The sequence below is a fragment of the Dermacentor variabilis genome, chromosome 6, assembly GCF_050947875.1.
Source record: "Dermacentor variabilis isolate Ectoservices chromosome 6, ASM5094787v1, whole genome shotgun sequence".
In the NCBI taxonomy this organism is placed as follows: Eukaryota; Metazoa; Arthropoda; class Arachnida; order Ixodida; family Ixodidae; genus Dermacentor; species Dermacentor variabilis.
In genome coordinates, this window is record NC_134573.1 from 167403047 (window position 1) to 167419241 (window position 16195).

General features: G+C 45.1%; 1 protein-coding gene across 1 annotated transcript; it reads left to right on the forward strand.

The window, feature by feature from the left end:
* The first annotated feature begins 1487 nt into the window (after nucleotides 1–1487).
* Nucleotides 1488–16118, forward strand: LOC142585701 (solute carrier family 41 member 1-like). Its single transcript, XM_075696664.1, has 6 exons — nucleotides 1488–1663; nucleotides 3233–3319; nucleotides 4244–4553; nucleotides 7265–7773; nucleotides 12886–12959; nucleotides 14713–16118. Exons 1-6 carry the CDS (start codon nucleotides 1509–1511, stop codon nucleotides 15267–15269), a joined length of 1692 nt encoding a protein of 563 aa, XP_075552779.1. The 5' UTR covers nucleotides 1488–1508; the 3' UTR covers nucleotides 15270–16118.
* Nucleotides 16119–16195: the final 77 nt, after the last annotated feature.

Consider the following 16195-nt stretch of genomic DNA (forward strand, 5'->3'; position numbering starts at 1 on the left):
GGGAAGTGCATTACAACAGGCCTGAGGCGTAAGAAGCCCTATCGTGGATAAATAAAAGGCGAAGTTAGGGCTAACTATAACACCTCATATCAGCACGATTACGGCTTGTACGTATAGACTTGCGCCTTCACTGGCGACATGGTAATAGCGAGAAAAAAGAAAGCGCACTCTGTTGTTAATCGTAGAGGTGTTATACTTTATAATTTCCTTGTCGCGTTTCATTTGTCTACGATGTCTGACGCAAAACTGCGCTTGATAGGGGCAACATGAAAGCAGCTATAGATTCTGATGACGCGCACCAGCAGCTGCATAGTCTCTCGGTAATCATCGTGTCATGCAGCCATGTGGCACCGGGAACTGCCACCACTATGCGGAGTATCCTTCGTAACGCCTGTGCTGGTCGGCGCAAAGAAAAGCAGAATGTCGCCATGCATGCTGCATCGAGCTTTCACATGAAGATTTGTCTCCCACGTGATCCAAACTTCATCAGATGGAAACAACGGTCCCATGCTGTCCTGTACTGTGGGACGTGTCCGTATTTTGTGCCATTGTATTACATATTAAAGGCAATGTCTTTCTTGGTGAGCTGCCCCCACTTTTGCGTATTGAGCATTTTTCTATCCCATTTCGTGGGCCGATCTGGGCGATCTATGCGATCTTCTTGAAAACACCTTACAGCTTAAACAATGTGTTCCCCAGCTACAACTGCTAACACAATCCGTGAACAGTCCTCGAGAATGGCGCATGGAATATATGGTTGTGGCAAGTAATTTCTGTGAAAATCTACAAAGTGGAGAAAATTTCATGGCAGGGTAAAATTATCAACCGCGCGAGAGTAACAAGAAGCTACAAGAAAGACCCCGTAACTGTTTGTAAAAAAAAAAAAAAATGCTTCACATGCGAAGTAAAATCAGTGTCTGGTTTGATCCCTGAACCAGGACGAATTTTTCTTTGACTGCGAAGCTTTCATTCTGAGAAATCCACACGAGTGTCGTGTGTGCTACTCAGTTGTTTCCTTTTAGTATGTGACTAGATAGGCGCTCTTTCGAATCCACCGCTTGAGCCTTGCACGCGGCCATTGAGCCATTTATGGTTTTCGTTTGGGCGCAGTTCGTTTGGCCATCAATCAAGAAACATATGCTTAAATCTTAGATTTGAACTGCGTTTTCCCGTGTTTCTTGCGGGACTATATTTTTTTGTTCGAGTGTCTCGTTCCAACTTTCACGCACGATCTGCAAGGTGCATACACAACACTTGTTTTGGCCTGGCTGACGTCGCCAGTTCCGTGCAGGTCTTCGTCCGTTCTTCTTTGTTTCCCCGCCCATTATTGAGGCGGCATCACAACGCACGGGGCGAGGCTGCTCATCACGCCAGCAATGTGACGACGTGATTCGACTCATGCCCGGCGCGTGATTTAGCGCCTCTCTCTTTCTCTCTCCTACGGGACTGTTTGGAGAACTTTCTTCCGCCCTTGACACGGTTACGCATACAACGGCGATTGCGCGGGCATGCTTACGACAAGGGAAGGAGTGCGCGTTTACGCAGGTGAAGTGGTCATCGAGCGACTGACGGCGCGGGGGCCAAATTGTGCGCTTATCTTAATTGGAGCCGAGTGCCATTGCAGTGCGGCCATGGCGGAGCGGCAGGCGCGCCACGCATCAAAGTGAGTCTCTCCTCTCCGCGTCGAATCCGTTCGCCCATAAGTATTGCCAGGCTGTTGTTTGACACGGAGAAAACCTGCAGGCAATGGCGAAGCAGAGCACGACAGCTGTCGATCCTCACTGAAATGTCGAACCGAATTCATTATGCGGTTGCGCATGGTATCGTCAGCTCAAGGGCGCCGCGTCGTGAACGACATGGCGAGAGTCTTCACCCTCTCAGGACAGCGGAAGTCGAGGTCCGAGTACCCGACTGTATTGTAGTCTTTGCATCGAATCTTCGAGTGGCCGCCAGTGTGCTGTCTTGAGAACGTCCTATAGATACTATAGGTGAATTTATCTTGCGCGTTATGAATACATAACGTTGCTGTCATGTCTCTCTTTGGAACAAGGTCGCGCTTCGGTAACAAACATTACGGAACGAGGATGATTTCACAAACAGTTGCAAATCCGGAAAGGGGGGGGGGGGAGATTTGTTGCAGAAGGGTGGTTAGGCAATCCCCCCCCCCCCCCTAAATCTAATCAGGTGCACCCCTTATCCCCTCCTTTTGTTGAGGCCTCCAACACCGCCCTGTCGGCGCGGTATACAGTTACCAAATCCGACTTCGTCAGAACAGACGCCCGGAGCATTTTCCAGCCAAAACCCAGCGCTCGCTGCCGCTTCGTGCTCAAATTCTCGCGTCGACCACTAAAAAATGAGAATGCGCAGCAGTATGTATCCAGGTAAACAAATAAGGAATACAGTTATGCTACGGGAAAGTTCCAACTGCATACTGCCGTTAAAGCACTCAACAAGTGCCACTGATATGCAAAGGTGTAGCCGGAGGGGGGGAGGGCACACCGGGCTCGAGCCCCCCTCCCGACATTTTTGCGTGCTAGGATACTTGGCATAAAACGCCTGCTTCCCTTCCCCCCTCCCTTTCCTCGGTCAAGTTCCCCGGCATCTAAATGCAGATAGCGATTATACATTGTAAGCGCTGTATTGTGGGGTTAACCTCAGTTCGTTCTTTATATGATGTGCCACTTCATTTGCATGGGTCCTGTTTTCTTGCTTGTAATTCTTATTTTTCAGGACATGAAGGCCCGTACTGCTTTAACGAATGAAGGCTTTCGTGCCACCCCGAGAAACATTGCTGTTTGTTTTACCCTTATCCTGCAGTTTTCTGACGAACCGCTGCGTAGTAAACGCGAGCTTTCGAATTGGCCTCATCTTTGTAATTTCAAATAAAGACGTCTGCGTGGATTTGCTTACAAGGATCAGAGAAGCCAATATAATACGAAAAACCGAAAACACCGTTCTCACAGGTCGAACGAAGAAGCGAATATAAGAAGCAATTGAAAAACAGATAATAAAATTAATTTCCAGCAATGTCATAGCAGTACGACCACCCACCTCCCTTCCATCCACTTACGCTCACCCCTGAAGGGATGAAATCTGGACCCGGCCGCGCTTCGCAGTTAGACAATGAAAGTCACTGAGGTTACAATAAAGAATCTGCAAGGACAGGTCCTATAGTCTTAAATAACACCTGAACACTTTCATATTTGCACTAACACCCCCATTCTTTTTTCAGCTCAATCGAGTTGATAGAGTTGACAGAGTATAAACAGAAGGAAAATGAGTTGGCGGCCGTCAGCGTCCTACATATCAGCGAGCAATGGTAAGAAAAATACTTTTGTATCCTTCCGACAGGCTCATTTGATACGATATACCATCTAGCGTGGGTTTGTTCCTAGCGGGTTGCCTGTTTTACGGTGTCATCGAAGATCACTAAACAATGCATACATTAACTTTAGCTCCTAAGAGGTCTACGAAATTTAAGTGAAGAACTGGAACCATGCAAGTGCCTGTTGTCACTGGAATAGTTGATAACTTGCTTTATGGCTGAATCAAGATGCGAGAGCACTGATAAATAATTTGGAACAACACACACACGCAAGTTCCTGTTGTCACTGGAATGGTTGATAACTTGCTTTATGACTGAATCAAGATGCGAGAGCACTGATAAATAATTTGGAACAACACACACGTAATATTCGCTATGTGCCAGAGTCGACTTCCATCGTTTGAGAAACGAAGTATCGCGGGAAAGCCATGCTACAGTTCTTTATAAAGGAGTTCGTTGCAACAGTAAAAACAACGGATACACTATGCCGATCTCTGCTCTTCGAGACAGTATGCGTGCATGCTATGTGGTCGTGGGTTAAGCGATGTGTCGTGCTGAGGGGCAAAATTTTTTTATGTGAGATACCCATATGTTCACATGTTGTTATCAAAGTGTGATTGTAACGCATATAGACGAGGACGGAAGAAGGCACACGGAAGACGCAGACACGGTGCTACTCCAAGATGCCATACCAACAAGCCCGCATCGTTGCTCCTTAGGAAGTAGCATTTAGTGGCAAGAGTTCCTTGTCTTTTCCCTAGTGGCTTTGCATTAGCCATTTGGATTCTTCAAAGACATGTACCAACTTGCCCAGCTAGCGACTCTATTTTAGCCCTGATGAATTTTCTGTGGACCTCACGCTTGAGGTCACCTGGCGATCCGCACCACGTGGGAAACACGAGACTGCGCTGCTTGCAGCGATGGCGAAGGGCTCTGCGTCGAGACCTCCGAGCTTCGCGTCAAGTCCAGCGTCGGCCGCGCGTCTTCCGGCGGCTGCGAAACCGAGGACGACCTGTGGTTCGAGGAGTCCATCCGGGCGACCGCGCTGCAGGTGTTCGTGCCTTTTCTGGCGGCCGGCTTCGGTACGGTGGGTGCGGGACTCCTGCTCGACATGGTGCAGCACTGGCCCGTCTTCCAGAACGTCACGGAGCTGTTCATCCTGGTGCCGGCGCTTCTGGGCCTCAAGGGAAACCTCGAGATGACCATGGCGGCCCGTATGTCCACTCAGGTGAGCAGGAAGCTCCCGCGCGTATATGGACCCCAAATTGTCAAGGCACATTTCGGAGTGTGTTGGTTAAATAGAGGCTAAGTGAAAATGGCTGTACCTTCGTTTTCCGCCTGTCTAGGGTCGTTGCGAAGTTTTCCCGCCACCATGCTGCAGCCAAAGGCTGCAGCAATTTCATATTTAAAAGAATGGATGCCATATACAGGGTGTTTCGGCGAGCACTTTCAAAAATTTTTAAAGGTTGTCTGTGGCAGATAGCTCAATTCTAGTTTATGAGCCGGTCTACTCGAAGCGGCGGACACTTGCGCAAAGAATTGAAATGCAAAATCGACTAATCAGCAAGAATTCACTCATTATCTTATGACCTATATTGCAATTTATAAATTCTAGCAGTGGACTTCGCAAGGGGGATTCACTGGGAACGAATTCTAAGGACAACACCAGTTCCGAGATATGAGCTCTCGAACTGCGGAGAAATGCATTGGCGTTCCAGTTACTTGTGTGCTTCAGTGCATGAAACTACGTTTTGTTAACAAATTAACTGGAACGCCAATGCATTTTTCCGCAAAGTTCGGGAATTTATATATCGAAACTGGTGCCATCTTGAAAAGTCGTTCCAAGTGGATCCGCTTTGCGAACTCCACGACTAGAATTTGTAAATTGAAATATGGGCCATAACGTAATTAGTTAAAAACTTAATTAGTGATTTTTTGTTAATTAGACGACTTTGGATCTCAATTTCTTTGCAAGTGTTGTTCGCCGCTTCGAGTAGACCAGCTCATGAACTAGAATTGTGATACCTGCCACAGGCAACCTTTAAATATTTTTGAAAGTGTTCGCTGAAACACCGTGTATATGTTACAGGGGAAGTGTACAGAGAGTGTTCCCGAGAGAACTCCACGTCACGCTGAGTTCACACTTAGTAAACATAAGAGGCATTTTACCTGTACATGTAATGCGGGGAGAAGCTTTAACGCTTCTGGCTTAATTAGGAGATACGCAAATAATTACAAAACCCTCCTTCAGGCGTTTACAAGGCTATGTTTTGCCAGTGTCCTCTGTGAACTAAACGAAGTATCTTGTTTATTTTTGGTAAAAATAAGGGGTAGGTTATGGGTGATATCCGCGCTGTGGCAGCAGTGTCGCGCCATTGGTCTTATGAAGCTTGCGATAGCCGCTGTTTCGGTCCAAATATCGTCTTTGTTATTTTGATTCAACAATGGCCGTGTTTAGTGATATCACATTTGTTCCAAGAACAAGGTTGTCGCAATGGAGCATAATAATAATAATAATATTTGGGGTTTTACGTGCCAAAACCACTTTCTGATTATGAGGCACGCCGTAGTGGAGGACTCCGGAAATTTTGACCACCTGGGGTTCTTTAACGTGCACCTAAATCTAAGCACACGGGTGTTTTCGCATTTCGCCCCCATCGAAATGCGGCCGCCGTGGCCGGGATTCGATCCCGCGACCTCGTGCTCAGCAGCCCAACACCATAGCCACTGAGCAACCACGGCGGGTACAATGGAGCAATACAATAAAGCTTGCAAAAGGGGTTAGCAGGTCTTCCTATGTCAAAGTGAAGGTTGCCCTACAAGGTTACTAAGCAAGATGACCTGGGTTGGCTGGTTGGTTATTACTTTGTGAAATGGCGCAATCCGCTCTGGGGTATTGACCATGCATCGTGCAGTGAGGAGGGTAGGAGCTATTTAGTATGAAACAAATTGAAAGGAAGTTAGTAATTTGTAATTGTGAAGTAAAATGTTAACTCTTGCACATGGAGGAGAATGTAACTAAATATTACTCTAAACAAATATGTGAGCATAACAAGTAAAAATATCGATTTTCGCACGTAATTCTTTCTGTCCCGGGCAGAAAATGCAGAAGGACGACACGGTTTGTGCAATTCGTTTTCGTTCTGTACTTCCTTCGCACGTCTGTTCTCCTATAGCATGTATATAGCGTGACTTTCATTCTCGGGAAGTATTAATTCAAATTATCTGGTCCACGCCGAAATGCAGGCGTCTATGAAATTGAAACAAGCCATAACAGACCTGCTCCCTTGAGCTGTAGCCGAGCAAAGTGCGAAAAAGTGTCCGCGGCTCAAGTGATTATGATCGATATATTTAGGGTTGTGGTCATCGCTTGTCCTCAGAAGAAAAACATGAGGAAAGCTACCAGGAAAGCATGTACACTTTCCTTAAAAGCAAGACTATGCCAAGACGCTACGGTACGTCCTGTACGCTATACCGTGTACGATGCGTTGGGGAAATGAGCATGGGAAACAGAAGAAAAATGGAAGGCAAAGTAACAAAACCGCTGGCGCCGCCCACTGACACCCGCGATGTCGAGCTGCATGATTTCTTTAGACTGTCGCCAAGGCTTTTCGAGCACGTGAATTGTAGCAACGCTCGAGCGTCCTTCTGCGCCAGTCAGAAGCGTGACCAAATCCATGGTTATTTGCGTAAGAATAAATAAATAAATAAATAAAGTACGCTTTGCCGAGCTCAGACGGTTTGACGTAGTTCACAGAGTTGCGCTGTAAGTGATATCAATGGTGCAGGCAGGTAGCGCTCAGTGGTCTCCTCACCCCCTCGACAGTGGCACGTTGACGTGGGGTGAATTAAGATGGGAGGCAAACAGTCGGCTGAATGAATGTTAAACTGCAGTACCCGCAGTTTATAAGTCATGTCGCGCGCGCAATGCGCGAGCAGGCCAACCTGGGCAACATGGACACGCTGCGCGAGCAGTGGAAGTCGGCCAGCGGCAACATGGCGCTGGTGCAGTGCCAGGCAACGGTGGTGTCGCTGCTCGCATCGCTGTTCGCCGTCATGATGGGCTTCATCACGGAGCGCCACTTCGACATGCGCAACGCGCTCATGCTGTGCGCCAGCAGCTTGGTCACGGCGAGCGTGGCCAGCCTGGTGCTCGGTTCGGTCATGATCGGCGTGGTCATCCTGTCGCGCAAGCACCACATCAACCCGGACAACGTGGCCATCCCCGTGGCCGCCTCGCTGGGGGACCTGACCACGCTGGCGCTGCTTGCCGGCGCCGGCTCGCTGCTGTTCGGAGGCACCGAGGACGTGCGCCTGTACCTGTGCGTGGTCATCTTCTTCCTGCTGTTCATCCCGCTCTGGGTGCTCATCGCGCGCAGCAACGCCTACACTTCGTCCGTGCTGTGCAGCGGCTGGATACCCATCATCTCGGCCATGGCCATCTCCAGGTGAGCATGCCTTACACACTCCCGGATCCGGGAGGCACCCGGGTCCGAAAGAGTTTGCACGGAGGAGGAATTACACTTATTCGAAGCTTTGCGGGTCATGTAATGAAACGGTAGATGAGGACGCTGCACAGCTTCCGGGTTTTAACTTGCTATTCGTATACCAGCCGTCTGTTTACACAAAACGGCAACTGTCAAGTGTATTTGTTTATTTTTCTATTTACATGTACCTTACAGGCCTTCGAGAAGGCATAGTGTAAGGGGGGAAATACGGTAACATATTAGTATGGAATCGGGAAAGAAATAAACATCAGCATAATGAAAGGAGTACGCACAGAACATGGAAAATTAATACATTAGCAAATACAATATGTAGAGCAATAACAATAAATGGTAAACAACAAAATAGCATAATAACATTGTAAACGTTTTTGCATGTTATACAGTAGTAAGTATTGTAAAAAATTGGGAGCACTGAAATTCTTTAACTTGTAGAATAAATGCAAGAAAATTACAAAAGACATGACGTGTTTAGACGGTTGAAACGGCATATTTATCGGTTAGCAGATTGCGAAATGCAGTGTGTTTAGATTGGCATGCAATGGTATCTGGTAGTGCATTCCATAAACGGACCGCACGGGGCAAAGCTGAAAAATTAAAAGCGTTTGTGTTGCCACAAATTCGGGTGTAGCTGAACTGATTGTTCAGTAGTTGTGACGTCGAGGATGCTTTTTTCAGGTTTGATAAGGTTAGGCCAACTGTGTGAACAAATCTATGAAATAATAATAGAAGGGAAATATCACGGCGAGTAGTTAGTGGTTGCAACGAAAGATCGATTTTTATTTGGTTTACACTTGACTGGTTACTATAATTTTTAGAAATAAAACGGCTCGCTCTATTCTGGATGCTCTCCAGGAGTTCGATGAGGTAATTTTGATGAGGAGACCATATACAAGAGGCGTACTCAATTTGTGGCCGTACAATAGTTACGTAAGCTAGTTTTCGTAGTGGTGAAGGCGCACTTCTTAAGTTGCGGCGCAGAAATCCTAATGATCTGGAGGCGTTAGCTGAAATGGAGGTGATGTGTTTAGTCCATGAAAGATTGTGTGTAAGGAGCACTCCTAAGCACTTATATTCTGTGGTGTGGTCAACTATGTTAGAATCCAGATAATAAGAAAAGTGAGAGTTAACAGTTTTTCGAGAAAAGGAAACTACTTTGCACTTCGACACGTTTAGGGACATGAGCCACGTAGCACACCAATCACCGATATGTGCAAGATCATTTTGGAGTGCCGCGTGGTCAGAGGGACAGTTAATCGAGAGGTATACAATGCAGTCGTCAGCAAATAATCGTACAGAGGATGATATATTGTTCGGTAAGTCGTTAATGTAAATTAAAAAGAGAAGAGGCCCAAGTACACTGCCTTGAGGTACACCAGAGGTGACGTCAGAGAGGCCAGAGGAGAAGTTAGCAACAACAGTGAACTGTTCGCGTTCAGTAAGAAAATTACGAATCCATGATAGGGTTAGTGAGTCCAGCTTAATTGCTGAGAGCTTTGATATTAGGCGACTATGGGCTACACGATCGAATGCTTTCGAGAAATCCAAAAAGATGCAGTTAATTTGTTTATTACTGTTCATATCAAAGTGTAAGTCTGACGTGAATTCTAGTAGTTGTGTTTCGCAAGAAAATCCTTTTCGGAAACCATGCTGTTTCGGGTAAAAAAAGTTATTACATTCAAGATGAGAATATATATGGGATGCGATAATGTGTTCCAACATTTTGCAGCAAATGCATGTTAGTGATATAGGACGGTAATTATCACTAGAACTCTTGTTACCTTTCTTAAAGACAGGAACTACTTTTGCTATCTTCCAGTCTGTAGGAAGCATGCCAGTTGTAAGCGATTGGTTAAATAGGTGTAGCAGAATTTTGCTTGATACTAGTATTGTGTTTTTTAGTATTTTAGAATTTATACCATCTATACCAGAGGATGAAGACATTTTAAGGTTATCTATAAGATCGACTACGCCTTTTAAAGTGATAGTGATGGGAGCCATGTACTGGAAATCAAAATCGGGAACAAAAGGTATGTTACAACTATCTTCTCTTGTAAAAACGGATGTAAAAAATGAGTTGAATGCTGTCGGATATTGACTGTCAGGAATAGGTGTGTTGTTTTTATCCTGCAATGAAATATTACTGCACTTATTACTAGGGTTAACTATATTCCAGAATTTTCTTGGATTGCTTGTAAGAATTCCCGGCAAATCTTTTGAAAAATATTTATTCTTGGCGACCAATAAAGCTGTGCAGTACTCTTTTAGATAGCTTTTGTATTTATCCCAAGCCAATGTTGTTTGTACGCGCTTTGCATTTTCATATAGGCGTTTTTTCTTGTTTCTCATTCTGTGAAGAGTTTTAGTAAACCATGGGTTGGAATTATCGTTAGTTATAGTAACAAGAGGAACGTGCTTCTCAATCAATGCAGACAACTTATGTCTGAACAGAACCCAATTTTCGTTGACAGATCTGCTGTAGAAGGATGGCTCCAATACATCAACAAAAAAGTTGTCTAGTTCTAAATTGATGATATCATAATTACCTTTATTGTAGTCTCTAATTTGCTTTGTTGTGTAACCGGTGGACGCGCATGGAACATCGATGGTCACTTGGAGTAGCTGGTGATCAAGTTATATGCGTGACAGTTTCTGGAGCTGTTGTTAAAATGAGATCCAAAAGATTGGAATTACGAGTCGGTTGATTAGCTACTTGAAATAGGTTAAAATCTAATGTTAAGGAAATAAAGCTTGTGCACATATGACACGAAGAGGATAGATTAACCCAGTCGATTAAAGGAAGATTGAAATCTCCGAATAGGTACATTATATCTGCCTGGTACAGACCAATTGCCTCATTAATACTGTCATGTAATGCAGTTACGAAGGAAAAATCAGAATCCGGCGCACGGTAACAGTTACCGAGCAGTACCTTCACGGTTGATACAGAGCAGGCTACCCAAATGATTTCGAGGTTAGTACGGGTTTGAACAACAATAGATGCGATATTCTTTTTAATTCCTATCATGACACCGCCCCCTCTTTTCTTATCTCGGTCGCGCCTGCATATGTTGTAGGTTGTGTTACCGGGGAAATTTTCGTTGTCAGTTATTTCAGGGTTTAACCAGGTTTCGGTAAAAGCAAGAGCATCCGAATTGCAATCGTCGAGAAGAGAAGAAACAAGATCGCGCTTTGACGTAATACTACGGATGTTAGCAAGCTATGTAGCTAGCTAGCTAACGGATCCGCGAGCTATGGCTCATGTGGCGGAAGCTGCTTTTGTTGTTGCTATTTCAGTTGTAATTTGCGATGCTGTTGCAATGCTGATGCTGAGTGATGAGAAGCCTTTCAGAAACTCAAGATGCAACACGACAGCAGCGGTCATGTACAGCATGATCAGCCTACATATGTTAGCATGCTTGCGTATGCAAGCAGTGTTTCCATATTTTTTAAGCATGTTGCTAAAATGCAGCAACAGAATAGCTGAATTTCTGCTAAATTTTGTTGCAAGTCCGCTAAAATTGTCGCTTTGCGTTTGAGTAAATTTTGGGTAACGTAGGTGTTTTTAATATACGCTATCATGGCGTAAATAATTTACCGAAATGTATCACGTTGGTCTATAAGTTTGTGTGAGTGAAGAATAAGGAGTGAATTAACTAGCAGTGTGCAGTGGGCTTTCAATTTACCACTATATTTACATAATAATCTATGATGATAACTGAAATTCGGCGTTCACCTTCAGATAGTGAAGTTCCAAATGCAGCACAACGATTCAGAAGAACGCAATCAATTCGAGTTTTTTAGCACGCAAGGGCACTCGGTCTACATTATCGCTGAAATCTCGATGCTCCTGAAAGGATATCAAAATTCGGCAAGACGCACAAAGTCGCATGTCATCACGGAAAATGCGTGATCTTTAACAAGTTAAATATTATACTTCCGCCCCTTAGTGTACCTGAAAGCTCTTCGTAGTATTGATTTGTCCAAAACACATTCTATAAAGAAGCGGTGTGTTCAGGTTGGTGTGAACGAACCGAGCCTTTCTATAGAGTCAATCTATCTTATTCACCCGCTGCGTTCTGAATCTCGCAATAAAATTTGTAAATGTTTACCAATCGAACATACTTAGTGAAAGTGCACAGCCTGAGGCTGTAAGACCCATCCCAATTGGTTTCGTAAAGAATAAAGAAACAAAAACATGCATTTTGTGAGAACACTGTGAATCCTGTAAAGGCAACTATTGCTTCATCATGGTGCACAGAGCCCTCGCGTCATACAGCCAATTTCGGCCGCACCCTTGTAGCTTTTGAATAATAAACTATAGAAGGCTATTTCGACGCCACTTTGCTAACTTTGAAGTCGATAAAATGTCGCCAATTGTTCTGTCATGTCGCATAAAAATGTCGTCGGTCGTTAAATTAAAAAAAAATTGACGCTAACCATACAAGAAAGTCGCTAAATCTAGCGACAACTTCGCTGAAATTCCGACACTGTATGTTACCGCGCTATAAAATGTTTTCAAGAGAGATGGTTTATAATACCGAATGTATATAGACTTTGCATTTTTTTGTATGTTGGACATTGCGTTTATGTTGGATGTTGGAATTTTGTTAGCTACGCATATTACATGATTCCTACTGCAATATCTATTCTTATGATTATGAGGTGGCATAGTTGTCATAAAATTTATGCATCTAGTGTAGCTAATTACAGCTCTGTTCCTTCACCTAGTTTACAGGTGATTTTGTATCAGATTGGACCGATAACTGGTCACATAGGCTAACGGTCCAAATATTTCTGCAAATATGCATTCCGTTTTTACTTAGGAACTGTCATTTTATTGATTGATTGATTGATTGATTGATTGATTGATTGATTGATTGATTGATTGATTGATTGATTGATTGATTGCAAAGAGAGAGAGCAGAACTTACTAGAGAAGCCCAACTTACCTGATGCCCATGGGTCTTGTTCTTCGCTGCCTTTATATCACTCTGCCCCGCATTGTCCTTAAAGCTGCCGGACCGGGTTGTGATTAATTTTACGCTTATGCAGCCTCGGTGGTTCCATACTGGATATGACGGTGCCTACATTCGAGAATCTGGCCGTTTTCCAGCCAGTCATCAGCGGTGAGTCTGTCGGGCAATATGCTAGCTCCTCTCTGTACACTCGCGGGCTTATAATAATGGTGACATGTGACTCTCGTGTGCATGGCATTAAAAATGCAGGTACGTACTTAATGGCGTGGCTTACTGTTTCTGCCAAGGCGCAGGCATATCTCGGAGAACCCTAATATAATTTGATATTCGTGTGATCCCCTCAATATTAGGTAGGTGAGAAGTGCACTTTCTCTGAGCAAACGAGACCCCGCCCCTTTACTTCTGTATGACTTAAGTGCACGTCCTCAGCAGCCCACGCGAATTTAGGTGCACGTTAAAGAACCCCAGGGGTTCCAAATTTCCGGACTCCCCCTCTACGGCGTGCCTTACAATCAGATCGCGGTTTTGGCAAGTAAAACCCCATAATTCTTTGTTTACTATTGTTAAACGCAATACGCACGCATTTTTCTTATTGTGGCCAAAGCTTCGCAAAAACAGACTTTGCCAGCTCTCGGTTTGCATCTCGTCCAATCACCAACTAAGGACTGTCTTACTTTAGCAAGCTTGCGACAGTCGTGAGCCTTTCTTTGCACATACGGATAAAATTTGTAATTGCCATTCTCCAATCGGCATAAACATTTCTCATTCTCCTGACTGGTCATCAAGCCCAATTGTATACGCGTGCCTCTATTTATACATTATGTGATTGGTGAATGCGGCAAAGTATTGACGCTATGTATGGGGTTATCATTTCTAAGCTTTATGGATTAAAAATAAATCGTCTGTTGCAGATAACGTAATTGTAGTTCTTGAGCTGGATTATTCAGAGGGGCGAACAATACTTGCACAAGGATTCGAAACACTTATTCAAATAATTAACGAAAATTCGATAATTAGCTGCTTACAGTGACATACACTTAGAGTGAATCTCCAGAATGACACCAATTTGGAGATATGCGCCATCAAACTCGCCGTAAAAATGCACTGTTGTTCCATTTACTTCTTACCAAAACGCTTTTTTAGGCACCGAAGCACACAAGTAACGGGAACGCCCATATGTTTTGTGTCCCTCACTTTGGTAAATATCTCGGAAGTGGTGTCATTCTGGAAATTCACTTCAAGTGGATACGTACGTCTTGAGAACTCACTGGCTACAATTCGTAACATTGCAATATATGCCGTAAAATAACTAATTAGGAAGTTGATGAGCCGTGCTTCGATGGGGGCTAAATGCGAAAACACCTGTGGTGCTTAGATTTAGTGCAAGAACCCCAAGTGGTCCAAATTATTCCGAAGCCCCTACTACGGCGTGCCTCATAATCAAACCGTGGTTTGGCACGTAACACCCGATAATTTAAGTTTTTAAAAAAGTTAATGAGTCAATTTTCGTTGAATATAGTTGAATATGTGTTTCGATTTCTCGTGCTAGTAATGTCCGCCGCTTCGAATAATCACGCTGAACGACAGAAATTATGCAAAAATTACGTATAACTTAAAAATGATCACCGCGTGTAATATTTATATCTGGCCGAAACGTCGACACAATAAACAGTTGCTCTTTAACAAGTGCATCAACTTTGTGTAATATGACCTTGCGGCAGCCATAGATGCCTCTAGGTTGATTATATATATATATATATATATATATATATATATATATATATATATATATATATATATATATATATATATATATATATATATATATATACACACACAGCGTGCATGTGTCCTGCGGTCTTTCCGAGAGGCGCGCTGATGTTACGCGCACGCACGTCCGTAGGTGTGGCGGGGAACCTGGTGGCGATCCAGACGAGCCGCCTGTCTACCTTCCTGCACCAGCGCACCAAGATCGGCGCCCGACCGCTTCTGCAGGCCGGAGGCGGCATCTGCCTCGACCCGTGCTCGGCCTTCTTCGGCAAAGGCCGCAACGCGCGAACCGCGCGCGTCCTCATGATGATGGTCCTGCCCGGCCACCTGGTGTTCACCTACACCATCAGCTTCGTGCGGCCCAGCCACATGGCCGTCACGCCCGTCTTCCTGCTCGTCTACTTCTCGTCGGCACTGCTCCAGGTGTTCCTGCTGCTGTACCTGTCGCGGTGCATGGTGTACTGGATGTGGGCCCGCCAGATCGACCCGGACAACGCCGCCATCCCCTACTTGACCGCACTGGGAGACCTGCTGGGCATCGGCCTGCTTGCGCTGTCGTTCCACTTGCTGCGAGCCTTGGGAGACGCCAACGCCATGCCGCAACAACTCGCGGATACGGACGGGCCGACAGAAATGGCCGACGCAGCGCTGACAGCGGCTGACGCGGTTTCATTGTGGCCGCTTTCGTGAACTCAAAGGAACGGCGTCTGCTCCAGCAGAATTCTTGCATCGTATGCCATACGTACGCGCGAATCTCCGCTACAAAATTCAGCCATTTCCGGCCAACTATCTTCAGGCGAGATATATGGACATTGTATATAATTCGTTGAGAGAGTGTTGTGGAGAGTCTATATACTTTGTTAGGTATCTTGTCAGGTGGGCGTGAGAAATCTGCAGACGAACGAAGTGAACGGTATGGAACAGCCGTAGGACAGATAAAAAAAGCGCGTGAGTGCAGCACTGTTCACCATGCAAGCGCGCCGCATACTGTCTTAACGCAGCTAGTGTCTCGAATTGGTCAGTAAGAAATAGAGTTCGAGCGAGCGACGTCCACAAAAAGCAGTTTCAGGATTTTAGTCTGGCTTCGCGAACGGCAGAGCTACTCTGGCACGAGCTGCTGTCGTGGTTACCAAACATTGTAACACCCTGTATACCCGTGGGTTCTTTTATATCCTTTTGAGCGCTGGAACCAAATATCCCGTTTAAGCACATCGGGACTTGTAGATTTCCTTCGTCTGTGACATGCTCTGTGACGTCTGTGACATGCTCGACGAGGAAGGGCTGTAGATTTGTGGTATGGTAAAACAATTGTTCCTACGAGCTCTTGCCATCTGTAGGTTTGGTCGAATAGTCTGTTTCTAGTAAATTAGGCCCACAGTGAGCGCGTGCCAGCAGGGTATTACTTACAATGGATGCATGCGACTGTTCCTGTGAGTACTTCAATGTGACGTCTCTAAATATACATGTGGGTGTGAGCAGGCGTAACAGGCTCCCGCAGCAAAAAGGAGAATAGCGTTTGTAATAAACGCTTCATTACGTGGCGGCCTCTGCTGTAGTTTATTTGTCGAGCACGGGCTGCGAGGCAATTGATAAAACTCTAAATTTGGCACTTAGCC

Excerpts from the sequence above, each read along its gene's own strand:
- LOC142585701 (XM_075696664.1), top strand. The coding sequence starts at position 1,509 with ATGCTTACGACAAGGGAAGGAGTGCGCGTTTACGCAGGTGAAGTGGTC. Across the intron at positions 1,664-3,232 it reads CAGGCGCGCCACGCATCAAA|CTCAATCGAGTTGATAGAGT; the intron begins GTGAGTCTCTCC and ends TTCTTTTTTCAG. Across the intron at positions 7,774-12,885 it reads TCGGCCATGGCCATCTCCAG|CCTCGGTGGTTCCATACTGG; the intron begins GTGAGCATGCCT and ends ACGCTTATGCAG.